At 38.3% G+C, this 24072-nt stretch overlaps 1 protein-coding gene across 2 annotated transcripts in view; it reads right to left on the bottom strand.

The window, feature by feature from the left end:
• Window positions 1-24072, bottom strand: part of grik4 (glutamate receptor, ionotropic, kainate 4) — a 296763-nt gene that overhangs the window by 107324 nt on the left and 165367 nt on the right. For both annotated transcript variants that reach the window (XM_088427398.1, XM_088427399.1), the window contains one exon: window positions 2019-2184. In XM_088427398.1, coding sequence (XP_088283524.1) covers window positions 2019-2184 — 166 coding nt within the window. The remainder of the gene's footprint in view (window positions 1-2018; window positions 2185-24072) is intronic.

Here is a 24072-nt window from a genome sequence, read left to right as displayed (position 1 = left end):
TTCAAGCCTCTCACGGCAGTCCAGCACACAGCCACGGGGAGGAAATAATGCTTAAAATTGGTTTCTTTTGTCCCAACACACCCGTGTTGATGTCCCAAGGGCGCCTTAGAGGCCAGCATTATAATCATTATTTTTTTGGGCCAGAGCTGTAAGCTGCTCTAATCAACCCTCTGCTAACAAAAACAGGATATAAGCTCTGAGTGACTGAGATGAACACTAAAGGACCAGAAACGTCAATACACTTTGGATAAATAATTTCTATGCTGAGATTTAAGAAACTGAAGATTGAAGTAAGGAATTTCCAGTGTTTTTCCCAATGTTTTTGACTGGCAAACTTTTTATTACATACTTAGAAAATACAGTATAATACTTGGAGGCTAAATGAATGAACAAGAGGTGCAACTATTTATTAATAACAAATCACTTATCAAATTCATCTGTCGCTATTTTGCTAAATGGTTAATTCGTTGAATGCCTTTTTAATGAATAATTGTCCAAATGCTCAAAATGTCAGCTTCTGAACAGTAAATATCCTCCACTTTCTGTAGTCCCCCATGAAAGCAGACTGATTGTATAGACTTGACACGATCAGTTCAATTTGTGGAGCCGATGATCGTCAATAACTGAGTTTGAAAATGGCTGATCAACAATCCCATCATACGATATGGCAATACTGTATGTCTATTTAAATGAGGTGTTTATGTACATCTATTTGTATACTGCTACCAACAAATTATTTAGATCATATTCAGAAAATAAATGCCAGGCTAACAAGCACATCAATGAGCTCTAGAATGCATTCAAGAATAGGCCAGACAACTTTCTGTAGTTAGTTTACCATGTTGCTATTAAAAATGGTTCACAGCACAAAGAAAATACAGCAAATATGGAAATGATGCAAAAAACTTCCCACAACTTTATAAGTCACACCATTGCAAATAAAATGGCGCCCCTCAAAAAATTCATATAACATATAATATGTGGGACTTTAGCTTTGCAAATACATTCAAACACGTTTACTCAAGTTAAGTCAAAAACACTTCCTCTTTTTGTTCCATGCTTCTGTAATTGAGGCATTTAAACAAGAAGATCAAATATGCACTTGGGATTTTTCTGTGAATTTTATAAATCTATTATTTGTGATGGTGACATATACGAAGAAGGAACAAAATTATCACTAAAGCGGGAGCATGTCACCGGCAGTTTTGAGTGACAGATGGACTATGTGAGTGGAAATGAAAGGGTTAGTACCAATCAAAGCGGATGAAAGTGCACATTTAGATCCGGGTGGGCGGTTCGCCGTGTCTGATTTCCATCTGCGTGTCGTTTGATATATGGAAATGTATTTCTGTTCCGCAAAGTGTAAAGCCGAGTGTGAAACAAAAGAAAAAAAGGTTAGCTGGTGCCATTGAGGGTCATGGTGCCTTTGTCTGGGGAGTTGTAATTACTGCTCGCCGGACTACAAGAGGGTGGGAACAGGCCGTGATTTAATCTTCCTTTCTATTTGCGAAAATAAATTTGCCCCAAGGGGATTGAGAGGCTTTTTTGAGGTCGTTCAGTTTAGTATCTTTGGAATCTAACGAGTGCCTTTGACAAGGAGTCGTGAGATCAATGCCTCCTTCAACTAGAAAATTTACTCGATTTTCTTTCTTCCTTTCATCTGTCAAAGCTTGATCTTTATCAGGTGGTGTTTAGGGACTACACGTGCCGTATTTAATTTGGATTTCAAGACGCTGATTATGGGGTGCAGACGGTTTATTTTGGGATTTTGGCATCGAGCACGCTCTGCGGATTGGAGGGGCTGCTTCAGACAGTGTGTCAGGGGGTGAGATTTTGATAAAGTGCCGCATCTGCTGCTGGAAAACAGTTGTTGCGCTCCTGGGATAGCTTGGTGTGTCAACACATCTTGAAGGAAAACACATAAAACACTGTTTGCACTTTGCCGACAGGTGTGGGGATGGCGGTTGGCGTGCGTGCTCCGCAAGCGCGTACCGAGTGTGTGACTATTGTGTACTCACAGTCGGCCTGTGCGCAGATGAGGCAAGCGGTGGTGCTGTTAAAGAAGGTGAGAAGGCTCGCCACAGCCAGACTGATATCCATGTTGGTCGGCCTCAGGTCCAGAGTGGTGAAACGAGGGAACTGGACTTTTAGGATGTCTTCTGGAGCAACCTTCACGTATGGTACCTGCAAGAAAAAAAAAATATAATACACCTTCACCCATTCAATGCGGGACATTTTCAAGCGGTCCCTAACCCTGATATTCAAGAAGAATAAAATGCATGCAAGTATGAACATGGAATTAATGTCTGGACTGCAAAGATGTACAAATATCTCTTTGTCTCATCGAACCATTGATGTTTTAAATAGCATACATAATATATGCATATGTACAAAAGGCATTTTTTTTTTTACAATATTTTATTTTTGATGATACATTTTTCAATGCATGCATCAACTATGCTAGCCCAACAATATAGTGTTAACATCAAAACACATTATCATTTCATTATCATTTCTCCTGAAGCGGAAACCAACATTAAGTGTAATTTTTTCCCCAAAATCAACACACTCAAATAATTGAATATTATTGAGGCAAAATGTTCATTCACAAAAGCAATCTGCAAAGAAATGTGACATTAAATGTAGTCGAGGGCAGTACCAACTAAGAAATGCTTGGTGATATTACAACTTAAAACTCCTCAATCTCTGCAAATTTGAAGATTGGCACACGCAGGTTCGCATCATCACATTTTGTATTTTAAATACTGTCGGACACATAGCATAATTGCCTTGCCATATTTCAACATTCTGGGGAAAATTATCAATACATTGCTTTTTTTATTGCTATTGTAAGAAAAAAAAAATCCCATTCAACCTACCAAGAAAAAAAAACTTATTTAGGTAAGCCAAGATTTTTTTTTTTCTGCTTATCAAAAACATCGAAAAATAACTTAGTCCCACGGAGGTGGTACTGTCAGCATGGAAAAACCTTTTTCTCAACTGTGCACATGACAAACAATTTAAATTTGAAATCTCCAAAGGATTTTAAGCACATCTCATTGATCGAAAAAGTAGTATCTACCCTTAATTTCAACCTGCTTGAAATTGGCTGACTTTTTCACTTCCGACAGCCTTTTTCACAGAAGCCTGAGGAGCATTACCCTCTACCTGGATTTGAAACCATATCTGACATTTCTCAGGCAGACGTCCGAAGAGTGGTATCTTCAACCTGGATATGAACCATGTCAATTTGTCAGGAAGGTCAGAAGAGTCATGCGGTATGCTCAACATCACTTTTGACAAGATCTGATCATTGTCTGAGGAAACTTTATTTCAACCGGCTTCAAGAAATGGCTGACTAGCTCAATTCTGACACCATTCTTCAGCGAAGCCTGAGGAGCCAACCATCAAATGTCTGACACTGTTACTTTGGGGAGAAATTGCCTCAACTCTTGGTTGGAATAGAATAGAACATAATAGAATAGAATCATCAGCTTCCGCTCATCCCAGTTCAAAAGAAAAATCTGCCCTTTGGACCTGCAGCCCGAGTTTGAACTCAGGTCAAATCATAGTTGAATCCAACATCTCACTTCTGACCACAACCACAAAAAAAACAAAACTACAGAAGTTTAAGACGTAAACAGGAGGAAGGCATCAGATAGAAACTGAGTGTGCGCCGACGAGTGTTTTTCTTTTGCGAGTCAAAGAAAAGTCAGGGGTCTCCACAGTTGCATACTCAGAACACACCATTTCAGTAAGTGACTAAGATGCTAAAATCTATGTATGGGTCACAGAATTTGTTTTCATACCGCCCACAAGAACAAGATCTTGCTACAGAGCATTCATTTGAACGCCTCCTCAGCCACTGTTTTCAAACATTTTCTAACCAGGCTGTACGGATAACAGCTTGATTTCAGGTGAAATGACAAGGACAAATATAGCATTTTATAATAACATTTTATAGCTATTGTGAAGAACATTTAGTCGAAAACAACATCAGCCATCTGCTTATGCAAGTTTGAAACATATGAAAAGCGAATTAAAAGATCTTTCCTTTTGCTGATATTCAAAAAAAATATACAATTCGGCCTACTTTGTGGTTGCTAATTGTGTCCAAAACCCTGGCCTAAATCCTGGCTTCATTTGTAGTCTTCAGAGAAGGAGATATCATTATTTAATAGAAAAACTGTACAGTGTTTCTCATGTCATCAAAAATTAGACACAGAGGTTAAGAAAAGAAAAGTCAGCCAAGCCCTGTGTGAGAATCAATAAATACACTTCTCCTGTCCACTTGAGTGGGGCATGATATCTTCAAAATAATTACCCTTGTTCTCAGGGATGAATTGCTGTAGCCATATACTGTAAATGTGTGTATTCCCTCATGTTCTGCAGTGGTGCCAGCAAAGGGTGGTCAGCGGGGACGGAGGCCACTCTTCTGAATTTGCTACTCACTGGGAGAATTTAGTACTCCCCCAGTAGTTGTTTGTTTACAAAAAATGTACATGTTCTGTCAGCAATATTATTTTGTGTTTCTATGGTTACGGAGCCGTTTTGTTTTGCAAGTGTAAAATTGGGTTTTATTGTGAAACGCAAACCAGATGTTGTTGCGTTAGGCACTTCATGATTAGCATCTTGCAAAATTAATGCAAGTCGACTGCTGATGCATGTCCTGAGCCAAGCGTACTGTATATTTTGTGTAATGTGTGTAATGTGTAATGTGTTGAGTGAGTATAAATTAATACGTACAAAATCAATTTTGTACATCGTCAAAAAATGTTTGCTTACAATTAGTTTTGAAAACAAAAACAATTAACATAAAAACCATTAGCATTTAAGCTAACTATTAACGCATAAGATTGCAAATGTTAGCAAACTAGATTAGTCTCCTGTTTATCATCTAGCTTAGAAGTGGAACATAACATTTCAAGTGGTTTTATGTTTTTTTTTGATAGTTTGACACAATTGAGTCATTTACTGTTAATGCAAGTACAGTAATCATCAACTGGGGTTATAATTGTAGGAGTCGCTAATGCTATGACGTAGCTAGGCGAGAATAGTACACCTTATGACTTATAGACTCGTTGCAAATGTCAATAATTTAAGTGTACTGTTGTTAGTCTGTGCACATTAGATCATTGGTAACATAACACAAAACAAATCAAAGAATCAGTAGGTAATTCTTCAAGTTTTACTGATAGCTTTCTAATGGAGGGTTTATCACCAGAACCCCCCCCCCCCCCCCCCCCCCCCCCGATATTTTAAAAGGCCACCCCTATGAAAATTTTGTTGAGGTGTCACTTGTGGTCTGTAACTAAATCCATACAACACCAATTGTACTTAACGGTTATTCTGACAGACTAGCTTCTAATTGTGGTGTGTAGATATGGGTGGCAGAACATATTACGTTCAACACTTCTCGGGAAGGGCAATCCAGAGTTCTCCATGCAAATGAAATGTGAAATCACGAAGCCAGACTGTTAAACTGAAAAGCCGAAAAAGGTTTTATCACGGCAACTGCTTTAGCCCCTGTGTCTGTATCCCAACAACAAATTCCAACTTGCTCTTCCAATTTATCAGGAAAGCTCCGAAATTAGTGTCTGTGTCCAAATAAGTCGCAACCAAGGTTGACTGTGAAGCCAGAGTGGGAAATGGGGTGAGAGCGATGAGCAGGTGTTGGGTCAGTCAGCTGGTCAGGCATTAGGGTGGAGTCCAGTGGGGCTTGAAGGGGATACTGGAGGACATGCTGGGTCCGAGAAGAGCAGGGAACGGGGAAAGAGAGCCACTTCATCACGACAGATTGCCTGTCTGTGCTCTTCTCAACGGCCATACATTGCCTTCTACCTCTTCCCCATATTCCCTTGATTGGTTTTCAATCCTTGCCCATTGTTGTGTAATGGAGTCCCTTGGTGTCTGGATGGATGGAGGCACGGCCAGTAGTGACAGCCCCCGATGGAACACTCAAACCTGGGTAATAAGGAGCCCTAAACCTGGATAATAGTTGGACAGCACACAAGGGAACTGAGCCCCACTTTGGGAGTATCTTTGATTGTTCCTATTGGATTTGTCCAATTTTGCGCTTACCTTTTCTAAGTTGTGCCACTTTTTCTACTGTTTTTTAATGTACTCCTCTACTATATTGCATTGTTTTCTTGTCTGACCTCTCTGAACTTTCTCCCGCTGTTACCTTTGTCACCGAATCTCCATTGAGGGTGGGCGGAGGAACGATTAATTGCTTGTTAAGAATTTGGTCAATTGTGTGGAATTGATTTCTGATGAATTGTGTCTTGAAGCAATTGAGGGAAAATGGACTGCATTACTACTTGGCTGCGGAGACATAACAGAAGATCTTTTAATTTGGTTCATTGAAGCAAGAGTATTAGAATTCCAATCCCAACAAAGCAACCAGTACGACTGGCAGGTGATCAGTCCAGAGATCAGCAAAATCAGATGGGGTGTGCCTCACCACTGAGCAGTAGGGATGGGAGCAAACAAAAATCCCACGATTTGAGATTTTTCACAAAAACGAGACAAGATTTTTGCAAACTTTGTCACAAAAAAATGCCATGTATAAATTAACCAGATTTCAAAATGTTTTGAGTTTCTTTTTGAGCAGGTGAAAATAAATATAAACACAGAAGAGCATACAAAACATTTTCAACGTGACTTTATATATATATATATATATATTTTTTTTTTTTTTTTTTTTAACATTTTTGGGGCAGTTTAATTTTTTTTTTTCCATTGTAAATGAAATCACGGTGATTCATGTGACATCACATAGAGTATTAGACATAAATTTAGAAACACCCTCTACAGCAGTGTTTTGTTCTATACCTTAGTCATGACATGAAAAGTTATTGATGGAATTATTTGGTTCACAAAAAATGTCCATCAAAATACAATGTTTTAACGTTTAGATTGAAGATTTTGCCCAGATAACAGTGTTGAAGCTCTTGATATCTTCTCTCTTATCTTTATAATCAGTTTATTACCCGTAATAATGTTTGATTCATGGCTCTCTATTGCTGTATCAATAGTTAATTTCTTGAATTTCTTCATGTTGTCACGTTCGGACATTGTCGGGAGCAGAGTTGGACCCAAGAGGCAGCGAAGCAGGCTGACAAAGGTTCGAAAGGTGAATGCTTAATAAAGCTTGGTGGTAAGCAATCAAGAATTAAAAACAAAACAAAAACAACACATTCAAAGTAACAAACAAAACCAGAAATTAAAGGACTGGACTAACTGTGACACCAATGGAGCAAAACACCTATTGTGACAGAAGATACAAGGATAGTGGACAATAACCCGACAACCAACTGAAAGCAAACTGGGAATTAAATACACTCAACCCTAACAAAGAAACAAAAAACCCCAGAACAGGAACATAAGGCAGGGGAAGCTGATTGGACGACACATGGAAGGCAGGTACACATAGACAGGTGAAAACAATTTACACTAATAAGAACAGACGCAAGAGAAACAAAACAAATACATAGAACATGAACCCGAAACAGAAATGAATAGAAACCCCAGTGTTAACCCACAACCAAAAATAAAACAACAAATACCAACATAACATGACAAATGTGTTTCTAGACTGAGAAATTGCACTATCCATACTCATGGTAACATATTAAAAAAAGGAGTCCAGTACATTCAATTGGGTTCTGTTAAGATATTTAAATCATGTAAATTTATTAAACGAGTGCAAATTATCTATAAAGACCAATGCAATATTGTCACAAAGTAAACATACAGGAAAACTATGCATCCGCTATTAAGCATTGATGTAGAAATCATAGTGTACTATCTTGAAATATCGGCCCTTCACTCCAGCAATCAAAGCAGTACGATGAATTGATTACCTAACAGTGGCCGTGCAATATTTTGACACAGGGGTTCTTTGAAGACAGAAAATCAATGTCCCGCATGAAGAACAGCAAGTTGTCAACCACATGAGGCACCTGCAACAATTCTTATCTACAACCAACAGCTCATATAATTCACCTGCATCGGTCGATTGATTTGAACAGTAAAAAAGGAAAATCTTTCCCACGTATGCCCGCGGGGGATGCTTCGAAGACATCGCAAGGCACTTTGGTTAGGTGAGACGCATGTCATGGTAATAGGAGTAAACTATCTAATGGTATTACTTGACATGACTCGCAGATTAATCAAATTTGATAAAGCTTTCATCAATAGGCTAAATAAATCTTCAGCAGTGTGGTAAAGGCCGTAAGAATTTGGTACATGCCTTTCCCTTGCCCAATTCCCCCCGCCAACAACATTCCCAGATGCAATAGCTGACAATTTGCCGCTAGAAAATATTTGTTAACCGTCCGACCCTGCACCAGCTGTCAAGTCGATGTGAAATCCCCGCAGGTGAAAATGGAGCCATGTCACTTGTGTCACTACAAATCGAAAGGTGGGGTATAGTTGTAAACTTTCAGGTTGAAGTAAATTTGGTTGACTGTGTAATGTATTTATTCTTTTTGGGCCACTGTCATGTCCGTACTGTCTTTGTATGATGACCAAGTGATTTGCATTCACATCAAACACATGAGGCGTCATTTAAAGGGCCAAAATTACCTCCCATCAGTAGTCAAAATGTAATATAATGTAGAAAAACAAGCAATGTCCACTATAGTGGACTCAAATAACTTGGCCGGGCCTAAGGAGGATATGAATGGGGGAAAAAAAGGTGAAAACAAATTTGAGGGAGCAGTGTGTCCTATCAAGTGGGAATAAGAATTTGAGGTCTGTTATTTGTTCTAGTGATTTTAAGCCTCTATTTTCACTTACTTTTTTCAATATGAAATATGTGAATATATATAGTTACATTTTCATCTCATGAATGTAGATGAATATTTTTCCCTTCACCCTTTTTTAAGGTGTTTAATTTGCTGTTTGAAAATTGCAATCATATATATTTTTACTGAGGCACAAATCAAATATTCAAAAGTCAACATTTGCGCTTTGAAATTACATTGAAGCATTTTATATTATTTTTTAAGCACCTGCTCAGAGTCATAATTGACTTGGGAGTACACTTTGTTGCATCTGAAAATTGTGTAAGGGAAGAAAATGTCATATTTTCAAACGTTATGACCCAAAGGTAGCCTGTGCTTTATGGTGGCATCACTCTAGAGAAATGGTAGATGAAGGCAGATGTTTGTCAGAGGGCTGACTGGAGGATGAGCAGACAAAGACAGAGCACAAGTCAAAGAGGGAAAGGCAAGACATGAATGGATTGGTTCCAATGACAGAGAATGCAACAAGTAACATACAGACAGCTCACAATGATGGAAAAAGGAACAATGGCATTAAATTGGGCAATTTGCAGAGTCAATTTTTTTCATGTAGTTTTCTTCGTACAGACCACATAAATGTCAAGGACATTAAGTACTTAAGTTCACAGTAAAAGCTTGGCAGGAGTTCTTATGTCACAGAAAATTTAGTTTCACTTTAAAATGGACAGTCGCTAGTGGGGGTGGGGGGGGGGGGTGAAAATTTTTGTTCAATACACTGAGGTTTGGTATGTACAATATCTGCGGGTGTGTATTCTTATGATGTACTGTATACAGTCATACATTATTGTTTATTATTAGAACAATCTCCAAACTGTCAACCTGCAGTTAAAAAGCAGTTGGTCAAAAAGAATATAAATGAACAAACAAGCAAAATAAATAAATAAAAAAATCAAAGTTTTTTTTAGTTCTTATATAAACTTTTTCTGTGCCGCCTTATATATTTTGGCAGGCATAAACAGAAAATTACCCTCCATTGGCAGTAAATACAAGCTTGAGTCATTGTTGTTGGTCTGCATTGTATTTATTAAGTATTATAACCTACTGACAATTTGGCTTGTGTTGAAAATGCAATGTATTTTTAGTTTATCCCCTTCTTGCTTTGAACTCTGGCTGGCATCTCATTCTGAGTATTGTAGACACAGTTATGTTCTTCAGTAACCAGTTTATATTGGTGACAACAAATTCTCAACTATCCTTGAGAGATATTTGAGGACTGACCTTATCTATTCCATCAGTCAAAACGCCAATTTTCATTGCTCATCCTGCCTCAGATTTCTATATCCAGTAAGCATGTGCTGTTGTCTGCCCATATGCATGTTTTTGTTCCCTGCAGTGTGACAAAAGGAATGGCAGGTCTGCACACCGCGGCTTGACAAGCGTTTAATGAGGATGCTCTCACAGGAGCGAACAAACACAATCCAAGCGCTCCGAACAGCAGGGAAGAGGATGCACCTTTGTTCAGCACCAAACACGTGTCAACCCAATTACAATGTGCTTACAATATACTTACATTAATTATTGACAACTTTACCCACTGATTTGCTTGCATGACCTAAAGCAATACAGTATTTTCACCCAAATTCTTTGCGCATATATATATATATATATATATATATATATATATATATATATATATATATATACATTGGTGTATTCAAAACTCGAGTATCTTTCGTGGTTACGTATATCATAGCTGGTCAATAAAAAATCATTATCATTGTGGATGTTATTAAATGACGGAATTACTTATGGAGGCATTTCTACATTGTTTATCACGCCACATACAGTAGCTAGTTTGGGTCCACCTCCTTGCTTTCTCTTTGTCTTCTTTGCCAGGTCCAAAAAGAATGTGAGACTCACAGACGCTGTACATTTTCCAAAATGGTCTCGTCGTAGCTCAGTGCCAGCGTGACATGCGAGTGTGTCGACGATAAAATAAGGGTGGTGTATGGTACGTTTCTTTTGTAGTGTATTTTTTTTTCCTACTCAATGAGAGACTCAACCTGAAAAACTGAACCGCAAAGCCTCACTTTTGAGCATAAACAGGCAAGATGGCGACGCTTTGACGAAAGTGGATACTGTATTTGTAGAGGTAAGCAAGCATGCATAACCATTTTAGGCCATGATTGTGACTTATTTCGCAATCAAATAAATGTTCTTCAAACATGTGGAGAAAATTGGTCTATTTTGACTTATGCAATTATCAGTCAAGCCCCATAGTAGTTATCCTAAATTCAAGAACAAAGCCATTTTTGCTTCAAATACTGCAAGTCCAAGACAAAAATATAGCAATAAGTCTTAGATGCATTGGCTTGACTGTGATTTGTTTCTTTACACAACACATACACTTTATTTCTAGCGGCCATTGCTGTCAAGTCTTAGACCACCAAGAAAAAAACAGGATGGTCGTGAGAAACATAGGGGGTTGGGATGGCAAAAGGTGACAGGCTGACTGTCATGGAGGCCGAGCAAGATTTTGAGTCACGGCAGTCACGAGGCGGATGTCAAACCAAGTAAAATGGAGTGAACGCAACCAAATCTGACAGTATTTAATAGGGCATAGCAAAACTTGAAAGAGGTCCGTAGTGGCACGTGTGTCATGTGAAGAGCAAAATTTGAACCCAGAAGCAGACAGGACACAGACGTGCAGAAATATAAGTCTTTATGTACAAATTGCAAGAATAAACTTGACCTGGAAAACCTTACCCGGAGAATGAAACCTTAACCACTAGGAGAAAACTAGAAAAACAGTGTGCTTGACAGCTTGATGCTCTGACGTGTTGCTATGACATATAGTTCAAATACTATTAAACATCAACCATATATGAAAAATAAAGCAAATGTCGCCATCGGTTACAACAGTAAATACAGGAGGCTATACAGATTCCATAGAGTCCTGCCTGACTCGTTAGACTGCAAATGCTCATGGCTCATTGAAATGCAGCTACGGTGAGTGCTATTTTTTTTTAGCATTTGTTTTTATTTGCTACTTGAAAACATCTTCATCACGCATAATGTCAAGTAGCTCTAAAATGTTTGAGGCCTTGCTTTTATTTAAAACTGCGCATGTGTATGTTTGCCCACTGTTCAGTTATTTGGTGAGTAAATTATTCCTTCAAAAACATTACGATGAAATGTACATAAAACACTAGTGTGGGCAATAGATAAGCATGGCCAACTTTACGACACACTAGATACTGCCGATGCTTATGAAATGGCTCTGGCACCCTACCACCGAAGCGACAAATATATATCCTTGCCGTTTCAATTATGTCTCATGTGTTTGGATTGGATGCAGTTAACTTTGGTGTCTTGCTGGGACAAAATAGAAACAACAAAGGATGATTAGCTTGGACATCAGAAGTATTTGTGTATATTTCTCATTGTAACCAACAAACGTTCGTACCGCAGGTACAGTCAAATTGCATTGGGGTCGGTCGGGGCCGCTGAGCCACAAAACGGAGCAGATGGAGCTGCACCTTCGTGGATTTTGCAGTCAGACACGTTGGCATGTTGAGGATTGTTCGGCCTTGGCTGAGGTCTGTGCTCCACTGAGTGCTATTCTATTTCAGCTCATTCTGCATTTCTGGTCTTATTTAAATAACAGGACATTCCAATTTGGCCAGGAATCACAAGCTAGTGAGCTGAAGTTATCTCCCTGATATGCAGTCAAGTGTGTAAGCCTTTTCGCTAGCTGTCTGCTGTGAACCCAAGTGGAGCCTGCTACAGAAGGCGGCCCGAGTAGGTGAGCCAGCCATATGGAGAGCAGAGCCATAACGTGCAAGTACATCTGTTGGTTTGAACCCCCAAGTGGCAGGAGAGCTAAACCTCTTCATCACAACACTTTTTATGGGTCATCAAACATGTCAGGCGCTGCGGCAGGAACGTTCACACAGTTTGGCGGTGAGGTTTGAAGGGTGTTGTTTACAGTACACATGTTGCAAAGTCCTGGCTTTCAATTAGTACACAACACGAGCTTGGATGATGAAAGGGACCTGTCCTTGAAACACGTGTCGCCAAATGGTCCTCTGCCATTCAGTCTAAATCAATTTGACGCTTTGAAATGAATCGAAATGCCCCCATAAAGCACCACCATTTTTTGGCCAAGTTTTTAATTAATACAAAAAAAAGCACCGTTTTGTATCCGTTATGAAAACATCCTAAAAAGTTCTAACTGTACATAGAGAATGACTGGCATGTCCTACTCTCACGTGTGCCTTAAGGGGTGTGGCTAGAGACTGACGCTAGGGCTTGGGTCGGCTGGTAACCATGCGAATAGTTCAGCGTAGCGGTCCAATGATTAATCGACGTCTAATTGATTACCAAACTATTCATTTTTTAGAGCCGCTTATCCTCACAATAGTCGCAGGCTTGCTGGTGCCTACCCCATCTGATTGGGCAGTAGGCAGGGGACACCCTGAACTGGTTGCCAGCCAATTGCAAGATATACAGAGACAAACAACCATTCACGCTAACAATCACACCTAAGGACAATTTAGTACGTCCAATACAATTGGCATGCATGTTTTTGGTGCCCTGGGAGATCTTGGGGCTTGGGGAGATCATGCAAACTCCATACAGGAAGAGCGAGGTGGATTTGAACTTGGGTCCCCTAACTGTAAGACAGACGTGCTAACCACTGCGACACCGAGCCACCCATTATTAAATTAATCAGCGATCATTTTTGATAATGGATGAGTCGTTTTGAGACATACATTTTTTTGGCCTCTCAATCAAAAACATTAGAACTATATGAAAAGTAAGCGATCATTTTTTTGAATCAAAATATGATAATTCCAAACAGCTTTTCGTTTGAAAAACTATTTGTTTTTCCAATTTTCTGACATGCTACAAAGTCCAAAACAAAGTCATAAAAAAACGTGTTTTGATCTGATTCATCAATTAATGGTTGTTAAGGTAATTATTATTTGCAGCCTTAATTCAGACTGGTTGGGTTTGATTTCCAGACCACGGTAGCTCTTTTTGAATGTTTTCTTGTTTTTTGTTTTTGAGTATTTGACAGTCACTTAATAAACACTAAGCTGATCTTTATGATGTGCTTTAACTACTTCTGTTTGAATGTATTCTAATACCTTAGCTAAGTTTCAGGTGAAACTAACCGGAACCAGCGATGGAACTAATCCTTAGCCATTAAATAAGTTGGATCACAGAAACAGCCTTAGAAAATCCAGGCATTTTGATAAGTTCTTTTAAAAAATCAGATTTTTGACATGTGTCACTTTGATTTTCACAGCTTGGAACATGTAATACATGTATATATTGTAGCTCAATGAAAGTGGCAACCATTTAGTCATTCAAGGTGATGATGTAAATTGCGCTTCGAAGTAAAGAATGGAACCCATTTTTGACAGTGTAATTGACTGCACATTTAAAAGGTGCTTAGCCATTTTGTTGGCAACAGCCCATTAGCGTGTGAGCCTTCTTAAGTTGATGGGGTTGGTTGGGCGTGGCAGCAGGAAATGAGAGCTTGCATGTGGTAGGCCCCACTGAACCATTTTTCCATGAACCGCTATATGAGAGACTTATTTGATCAGCGGTCGGAATTCAGATAACGGCGACTAAAAGATACGTAATTGAAGAGCAAGGAAGGCACAACACGGCGGTAGCAACTCCGCCCTAGCAACCAACTCATCTCAGTGTCAGTTCCGGCAGCGAGATCTCAATTTGTGGTAGTAATGAGCCTGCTTGAGGTCCCAGTTGCCGTGGAAGAAGCAGCCTGGTGATAAAGATGAAGTGTGCTGCGGCTCCCATGGTGCCTTTTAGGAAAGTGGAACATTGACCACGAGATCTCTATCTCATTGATCAGACGGTTCAGAGAGGAAAAAAGTTCCTTTCCTCCTTGGAGGCGGTTCTTCACTCCAATGGCCTTTTCACTCTGTACAATGAGCTAGCTAGAAACTCTCTTCCGTTTGGCTATGCCAGTGGTGGGTTTTGTTTTGGGGAATAAAAACAAAACCATGATGTTAGATTTAGGGGACAGTCTCAAACCCTCTGTAAGACTAAGTGGAACTGTTATGGACCAAAACATTTTCTAGTTAGTGGTGCTGGGCAATATTAAAAAAAAAGCTATTGATATTTAGCACCTTACCATAGACACACTATTGTGTAACTAAGAGTTGACGACGGTCAGGCCAGGTTGTCCTCTGTTGAGCACTCCGGGACTTAGTTGGGTATCTTGAAGGGGTCAAATCATATAGACCAAGAAATAATGTCCAAGCCAGTGATCACAAATAGGGTCAAGGGGATATATCAAGGAATTAATGCATATTGCTTCTATAGTTACATCACGTGCTGAAGGCTCAGGTAACAACCACAGCTCAGCTTATGAATGTCACATGACCAACAAGTGAGCCATGATTGGTCGTTACCCTAACCCTGAGCACAAGCGATGTCATTTCAAGTTAACAGCAATTGGGAACGTACTTTTGAAGGCATATGTTGTACATAAGAAATAATTTCGTTATCAAATTAAATACAGATCAAATATTATTTACTGCTGAAAACGGCTGAAGGTGGACTCCCCATTTAAAGTATCTTGAGAGGAACTCAAGAAAAGTCTTGATGAGCAAGTGTATATGAGCTTAAAACTGATCATTTAGGAGTGTTGGTTTAAACAATAACAATGGAAACACAATAAAAGAATCACAATACACAATAGCGACTTTCCTTCAGACAAAAATTGTCCACACTCAAATGCAATTTATTCACCTTGGCTGTATTCCCTCAATTTTATTTAAATACTTGATATTAACAACAAGATCAGGGTTATTGATGGATATGCACGAGATGCCCTGGAGTTTGAAGCCTTGACAGAGCAATAGTGATGTAAGTGGGGAATAAAACCTAGTTGGAGGTGTAGCCAACAGATGTGCTTTGCTAATTGTGTTTCAGGTAGAGAGAGGAAACAGCTGCATTTGACAGCAACTTCTGCCCATCATAAAACATTTGGCGATTTTTGGCTAAAACTACAGGATGAAGCTAAACTGTACTTTGATGTTTATATGTGAATTAAGTTTGACCTTGACCTACATTTTTTTTTTAATGCACATCAAATTTAATCAAATTTCTACATTCTGATGGCACATTATCTACATAAATTCAATACATGACTCATTTCATTGGGCTGGGACACTCAGTCTGGATTTTAGCCTAACTTTTAAACTAAACTCCATCTGGCAGCATTGTAGATGGATGTATTTACTGCCTCGCCACTAAATCGAGTGCTGCCCCGGTATGAAATTAGACGGCCTTTATATTCATTGGCAGTTTTACAATGGGCACAGTTTTAAAGGGCAGCACTTTGTGCGGACACTGGAAAAGCGCTTTCTGCATATCCAGAACCTCCTCCATAACCTCTTACGGAGTCTTATTGGAGAGTGGTGTAAAAAATTCAGTGAGTAGGAGGATGGATGTCTCCCTAGAGACTGAATAAAGACATCTGAGGAGACTGGCGACAGTCGGAAGCAAAAAGTTCAGCGTGAGAAGCAGTCTGAATTCGCTACTTTTTGCTCTTAAGAAATATTACTCATTTAAATTGACTTTGCTATTTAAAACATTAGGCTTCGGATTATTACTATCATCATCCGCTACTGAAAGCAAATGCTTCAAATTATAGCGCAGAATGGGCTTTACATGTGATTTCACATGGGCACTTTCTGATGAGAAATTTTTAAACATAATGACATTACTTGGTAAGAGCATGCAATTTTAAAAGTATATTTTTTACTTTGGCCATCTAAGTATTCATACAAAACAATTCACTTTCAAAGCAGAGACCTACCAATCCATTGAAAATTCAATCGTAATCAATGAAATGCTTACATTTTCCAGTGTCTATTAATTCATTACATGATCAGTTATTCGCATTTATTCACATTTTTTCACATATTATAATGCCCAAATTGTCATTGTATAGCTGGTTTACAATAAAAGTGCTCTGATTGGTGCATAAGTATTGTGGAATACAAAGCATAATTTCACAGAGTGCATTTGCTATTTTCTATTTCTATTTGTTATTTTCTTGTTTTGTTGTCATTCAGAGCAACTCAGTAATCTATGATGCAGATTTTTTTTTTTTACTTTTTAAATGTTAATATCGCCGAGGATGAGCTTAATCAATCCTGGCATCCAATATCGTGATCGCGATTAAAATTTGATTAATTGTGCAGCCCTAGAAAGCGGTAATTCCAGCTTTTTTGAGCTAATACAAAAACCTTAAAAAGGACTGCTTCAAACAGCAGCTTTGTGTCCTTGCATTACAGTATTAGGCAAGGCAATGCTGCTTTATTTATAAAGTGAATTTCGTGCTCAAGTTAACTGAGAGTGCTTCACATAGTTACAAAACAACTTTGAAGGTCAAGATACAATACAGTATTTAAAGAAAAAGAAAAAAGACATTTAAAAGGAAGCTAAGAAAATAAAAAGGTAGTTTCCTAAAAAGAGAACATATTGTGCAAGAACATATGATGATAGAAAAGCTCAAAAAGACCTTGGTACGGGGAGAAAAAAAAAATAAAAATTTAACCTGGATTTAACTGATAGTATCTTATTTTAATTACATAAAGCATTATACCTAAATGGTTGCTGCACCATGTTTGCTTTGAACTCTTGGCTAATTGGTTCATATTTCAGGAGCATATCTTTAAGAGCGAAGACGTAAAGTGGTATATAGATTTTTTTGTCCCCTGATTCATGAGCTCATGGAAGAACTTAAAGATTTACGGCATATCAAGCCAAGGTTTATTGTTAATATGAATAGAAATGTCATAACTGAATAAACATTTTTTTTTATTTAGTATTGTTTTTAACATTGTTGATAGCAGCTAAGCAGGTTTTGTTTTTAAAACTGTGGAAAATATATATTTTTGGGGCCCAATTTCAAATTAGTATACCGAAGAAGGTAAAATAACTGAAATCACCCAGAAGCAAAGCTTGGCTCTGCTCATTGAGAAGACTTTTTAGGGTTTCTTTGTGTTGGCAACTGCTTTTTCGTGTCAGAGTACACGTTTGACAAAAACTAAGCCCAGCCTTATTTGTAACTGACTTTCATAACACTGGCCTTCACGGGGTGGAGCGGACCAAACCGACAGCACGCTTTCCTCTGTACTGAGATTGAGCTGGAGACTCAAATCATTAGAGAGAGCCTCATGGAGTGGCATCCTTAACAATTCCCCATTTTCCATTAGCTAGCTGAAGCATGCCTGACCTGCTGATCATTTACACTTGCGCGGAAGAAGAAGGGAAAGGGGTGAGCCAGAGACAGGTTGCAGAGGGCAAATGATAAAATAAGCAAGGCAGGCGCAGGAGGAGCCGGAAAACGATAACAAGTAAAAACCAGCGGGCTGTGGCTCGTGTAGAAGCCGTAATAACGGATATTACAAAAATGCATCCAAACAGTAGAAAATTGACTGGAAATATTGTATGGTAAACTGAAAGCAGAGGAATGAATGGAAACTAGTGCTACAAGTGCAAAGGTTTTTCTAATATTGACAGGAGAATGAATGTCGCACATTAAATCTATGTGCTGAAATTTCCCTTGGGAAGGGTGGGGGTGGGGCTCTTGAAATGAAAATGAACTCACTAGCATGTTAGATGGATACAATTATTGTGTGAACACGTTTACTTGCAGTTTTCAAATTTCAAGCACTTGCTGGAATGAATGTGTGCAGTTTTCCTTTTCTTTTGTGTGTGTGTGTGTGTGTGTGTGTGTGTGTGTGTGTTTAGGGAATCATTAAAAGAATAACTTGAGGAAGGAATATGATAAGTACACGTGAACAAATGAACTCACAGTTAGAACTAGTGTTTTTCCGATACCATTTTTGGCCAACAACACTCGTTCGTTATACATCATGATACCACCCCATTTGGAGTCTTTTTTATTTTTTTCCTTCATGCCACAATAACTTGGATGTAGTCAGGCACGGCTCTCAAAAATATTTAATGAAAACAGGATAAAATACAGTGTGTCAAGTAGACTCTTTTTATTAATTTCCTACCTGGAGTGTAAGAAATCAAACTCTTCTAAAATGTGAGAGTTTCATCTCTCAAAGGCCAAAATAGTTCAAAATAATGTGAAAATGTAATCTGCAAGGTTTAAAATGTGTGAAAAAAGTAGATGTTTATCATGCAAAAACTGTCATTCATAAAAAAATAATATTAAAAAAAAGTGGTAGGACAAATTCTGTGCTCATGCCAAGCCACTGACTGGATAACAAGCTTTTGATACTTCAAAAAGAGAAACAACTTCAAGCAAGCATCATTTTTCCAAACTTTTGTTCAAAGATCTAAGAGCCATAAGGAATACAACATTCCTATTTTTAATCTTGAGGTGACACCTTGCTGCACGGTTTCTGTAAAATGAGGATAAGGAGAGTTCATATTACTTTCCTGACCGTTCAAGTGTTCAATGGATTTAGGAGTTTTGTGAATAAGGCATACAAAAGTCTCCAACATGGGGAGGAACCAGTAATGAATATTGGTATTAAAAAAAAAAAAAAAGAACTTGTGAAAAGCGGTTACACGGTTTAACAATGCCAGGCAAATTTATTAGATCAATGTCAGAGATCAGGATATCATCAACTCCTATACACATTTGCAATATATTTCTAATCATGAGGATTGCAGAGATACTAGCAAGTAGCTGTTACAACACAGAAAATAAATGAAAAAAAAAGTCGTTTTGTAAAAAGAACAACATTACGGCATGATGGCTAACAGAGCGTAACATGTGTAACCAAAGCAAATGTCAACTAATCCAAAATGAGAGCTATGTAATTGATTAATTTGTCGTTCTTTTTCTCATAATTGCTTTGTGCATTATTTCCCTCCGGCAGTTTTTATCAGGCATAAAATTTATCATCATTTGTGAGAAAAAAAATATTCAATCAAAACTGTGTTTAATCATTTCATTTTGTTTTTCGTAGAGTTTTAGAAACAATAGTTACAGTTCATTATATTTCTGTTTTGTCCCCGAGATGGATTAGGAGTGTGTAAAACGTGCTTTTGCATGCGTTTGAAACGGCATCATATAATTTTTCAGAAACCGGCAGCCAAAAGTAGTTTGTGAAACATTATCAGCGACAAATGTCATGTGTGAACTACATCCATACATGTAATGTGTTTTCCAATAATACACATTGCAATGTGTTTCCCTGCATGTAATTATACGCTCTCAGAATGTGACAATTCAAGCCTTTTATACAGCACATCATTATTTCTCACCTGGCATTGCTGTTGAATCTTTTTTTTTTTTTTTTAATTAGACACCGCTTCAATTCACGTCACTTGGTCCCACCAGGCAGAACACACTCGCAGTGGCATGCTGAATGAGAGTGTCCTATTAAAAAAAAAAAAAAAAAAAAAAAAAAAAATCTTCCTCTCCTTTGACTTGGCATGAGAGAGCAGGTACGTTTTCTGGATGGTTTTGCCACTCTCGTGCCAGATTTAAAAAAAAATAAATAACAAATTGCAGGTTTGCATCGGTCTGGAGAAGAGAAGCAAATGAATGGCGAATGCGTGCTGGCTGCACAACGATAGCAGCTGCCACGCGCCGGCCGGTCTTATGACCGGTGTCTGGCAGGGAGATGCTCTAATTTAAGCGGAGCTGCAGTGTAAACGCTCTCTGGGCCAGAGAGGATTTGCAGGCTTGGCTCTCGGACTTATTGAGTGACAAAAAGCTGCTGAATAGCTGGAAGGCTCGCAGGTGAAAATCACTTTCGACAGCTCCATAAACAGTCAACACAAACTGAGGAAACACCATGGTGCGCGCTATGAATAAACCAACGGCGTAATTAGTTTGCATGTAACATTTCAAAAATGGGTCACAATGAAGCTAGGCTATATAGCATTTATTTTTTCCACTCATTTTTGATAATTACGAATTCCGTTTTTGCAATCTAGTGTAAGTAATAAACCTAGCATACATTAATTAAAAGCTTTGATTTATTGGAAATTAAATCTTGTGGAAAATGCTTGGACAACAATGATGTATATGGAGTTTAAATGAGTTTTAAAATAAACGTAACAGCTTGTAAAACAAAAAGAAAGAACTTTTTTTCATAGAATGTCTATAATTCGCTCAGATGCCAAAATTAAGAATTTAAACTTGTCTCGTAAACTCCACATCCAGAATTCTGCAATGTGCAAAACTTCAGTCACAATCAAAATTCGACAAAATTGATTAAATGTATTGGACAACCATCATTGACAGTGGAGAAAATAAATCTAAGTGTTTTTTTTTTTTTATTTAATTGTTCAGTCAATAACATCAGAAAAAAAGGTTAACATGTTTTTCACAGTAAAAGCAAGTGTTAATAAATATTGTGATTCAACACAATGATCTTCTGTTTTCATGGAGGTCTATATCTAAATCTGAAAACATTTACTGTCAAGTGCCTGAAATTGTAAAAAAATTGGACATTTTTAGTCAGAGTTGTCGATTCACACATCAGTTATATGCTGCAATTGCAAAATATTGATAGATATGCAGTGTGTCTATTTGTAACAAAATATGATTTTAAACTTTTTTTTTTAATATCCAGAAACTTTATATACTGTATTTACCTTCTGATTGCCTTGTGATGGAGGAGCGAGAAGTAAAAAAAATGCCAGACACGTCGGAGCCAAGAGTTCAAAGCAAACACGGTGAAGCTGCATTAAATTGTTTTGCCGCACGCTTGTGTGAAGCAAATGGCGTCGCTTTGTGTATGAAATGTTACATCAATAAAGCTGTCTTGTCTCGTCTCTATGAGCGTGGATCTATCTTTTCAAACGCAAGGACGAATGTTTTCAAAAACTCCGAAGTATCTCTGTATGGATGCCGTCTTCCTCCATCATCTCTCTTCAGATGTGAAATGCTATCCCACACCATCGATATACATGTCCAATCAAGATAGCCGATGTCGCATTTTCAGCCTTCCGACTGGCTCTGATGCGCTTTCGAGCAGACAAATGTGTTTTCGCGTGTACTTACTACTGAGTGAAATTATCATGCCAGCACAAAGTAGTCTGGCTTTGAGCACAATGTTTTTTTTTGTGAAACAGACGTGTGATTTGTCATGAAATCAAAAAATAAGAAAAACTGAATGTCCCCTTAAACGCAGCTTTAAAGATGCTTCAGGAAGAAAATGAAAAGGAGCGAGCCTCTCTGAAAATTGCAGGAAGAAATCCAAAGGTCAAAAAGTAAAGACTGAAGCATCAAAGCAAAATTCACACAAGCGACATCAATTTGCAGCTGCTTATAGAGAGAGCAGCCATATTTGTCAGTTGCCCGTATTTAGCTGCCTGTGAGTGTTTGAAGGCAAAAAGCTCATTATGGCTTATCGTCGGGGCTGGTGCTCCACCAGTGACCCCACCCAACTCCAAACCGTGCCCACCTGACCCCCTGTTCACCTCTAAATCCTACCTGAGTGCCCTCCCTCCCGCCATCCACCGTGTAGTGGTGTAATCTCTCTGTTCTCCTCCAAGCAGATGGCTTTGCAAGCCCCGAGCAACCACTGAACATCAGACTTGACATTAATATTCATGACTTTCTGACACATTTGAGTCACAGAGAAAAAAACGGGAAAAAAAAAACGCTCTCTCTCCACTTAGACACAGGGATGATGCACATTTCATGGTACAGGAGTGGAAACTAGGTTGCAAAAACAAGTCATGTACGAAAACGAGTTGATCTAATCAAGTCTTTACATTTAAGATTTCCATAACAAAGGACAAAAATGTACAAAACTGGGGTCAAGTAGATTGCCATTGGGTTGTAAGGGCAAAACATTGGGGGGGGGGGGGGGGGGGGGGGGGGCGAAAAAAATGAACACAACCTCAAGTTGAACTGACATCAAGTGTAATGGGCAAGAACTTAGCATCTGTGTGTCTTCGCTAAATGTAATTTGGAGGAAGGCTCAGGCCTTGTCTGCAAGCATTCAAACCGCCATAATTATCCCCACTTGGCATGTAAAACATTTTCCATACAGCTTTGTTTGTTTGCGCATAAGAGCATCTTTACATTCATTTACAATCATTCCAAGCCACCAGGCGGCAGTAGAGAAGATTTATTTTCCCAACCAAAGTTTGACTCAGTCAGTCCCAAACTCATATTTCAGATTTTTTTTTTTTTTTTTAATCCAGACATTTAATTCTAGGTACTTATTGAAATTGTTTTGCGAAATCTAAAAATGGTTGGTACTAAATAAAGACAAACTAAAGCAATTACATTAGATAATTAGCAATTACGTTAGATAAGTACTAATGTAATAGATTAGTTTAGGTAATGATGTACAAAAGCAATCTTGTATTTTAGTACTTTAGTGTAAACCTTTTTCAAACAATTATAATTATGCTGTAATTAATAATAATTATACCATAGTTCTCAATAACAGTAGGTAATTATAAGTGTCAAAGTAATTGATTACTTTTTTAGTTATGTACCTCCGTTAATTGATTAACTAAGGTAACTGATTATTTATGTTTTTAATTAAATTAGCCCAATACTTGGAAGAAATCAAAATACATACATCAGACTGAACTCCAGTCCTCTGGGGCCGGTATCCTGCATGTTTTTGAACCCACTCTCCCCAACACACCTGATTCAAATGATTAGCCTAAAAGCAAGCTCTTCAAGAGCTTGGAAATGATCATAATCATTTTAATCAGGTGTGTTTGAAAAAGAGGGTTCAAAAACATGCAGGATACCGGCCCCCGAGGATTGGAGTTCGACACCTGCGGCCTAGAGTCTTAAAAACAAAAACAAAAAAACTTAAAATTATGTCTATAGAGTTGACAAATAAAAAAAAAAGAACGAAAAGAAGAAAAAGCCAAGCAGTGAATAAAGGAAGCAGGAACGCATTCTCTCCTTCCTGACTATGATGACAATCTCATCCAACGTGGAGCTGTGTGATTTTGCATCAGACGCAGAGCAGGTGAGCAGTACGCCCACGCTAAACAAAGGCAACAACAGTTGCTTGCGTGAAGTATGTGTGTGAATGACGTGGATAGAGCGATGACGTAAAACTCCCATTTGTGACTGCTGTATGCAAACGCACTTCTGGAGAATTTGGCAAATCACTTTGGCTGGAATTTTTAGACATCTGTGTTTTTAATGGAAAAATAAAACAGGGCATGATGCAGACATTTATCCACAGTAGCAATAAACAGGGCTATGTAACGACCAGGAATCAGTCTCAAAATGAAGTCAGAAGAACAACATCTTCATACTATAATACAGTGGTTCTCAACTTTTTTTCAATGA

This window comes from Hippichthys cyanospilos, chromosome 11 (assembly GCF_059441005.1).
Source record: "Hippichthys cyanospilos isolate Australia breed blue-spotted pipefish chromosome 11, RoL_Hcya_1.0, whole genome shotgun sequence".
Classification (NCBI taxonomy): domain Eukaryota; kingdom Metazoa; phylum Chordata; class Actinopteri; order Syngnathiformes; family Syngnathidae; genus Hippichthys; species Hippichthys cyanospilos.
Note: the sequence above shows the minus strand (reverse complement) of the source record. Positions and strands in the feature narration are given on the sequence as shown.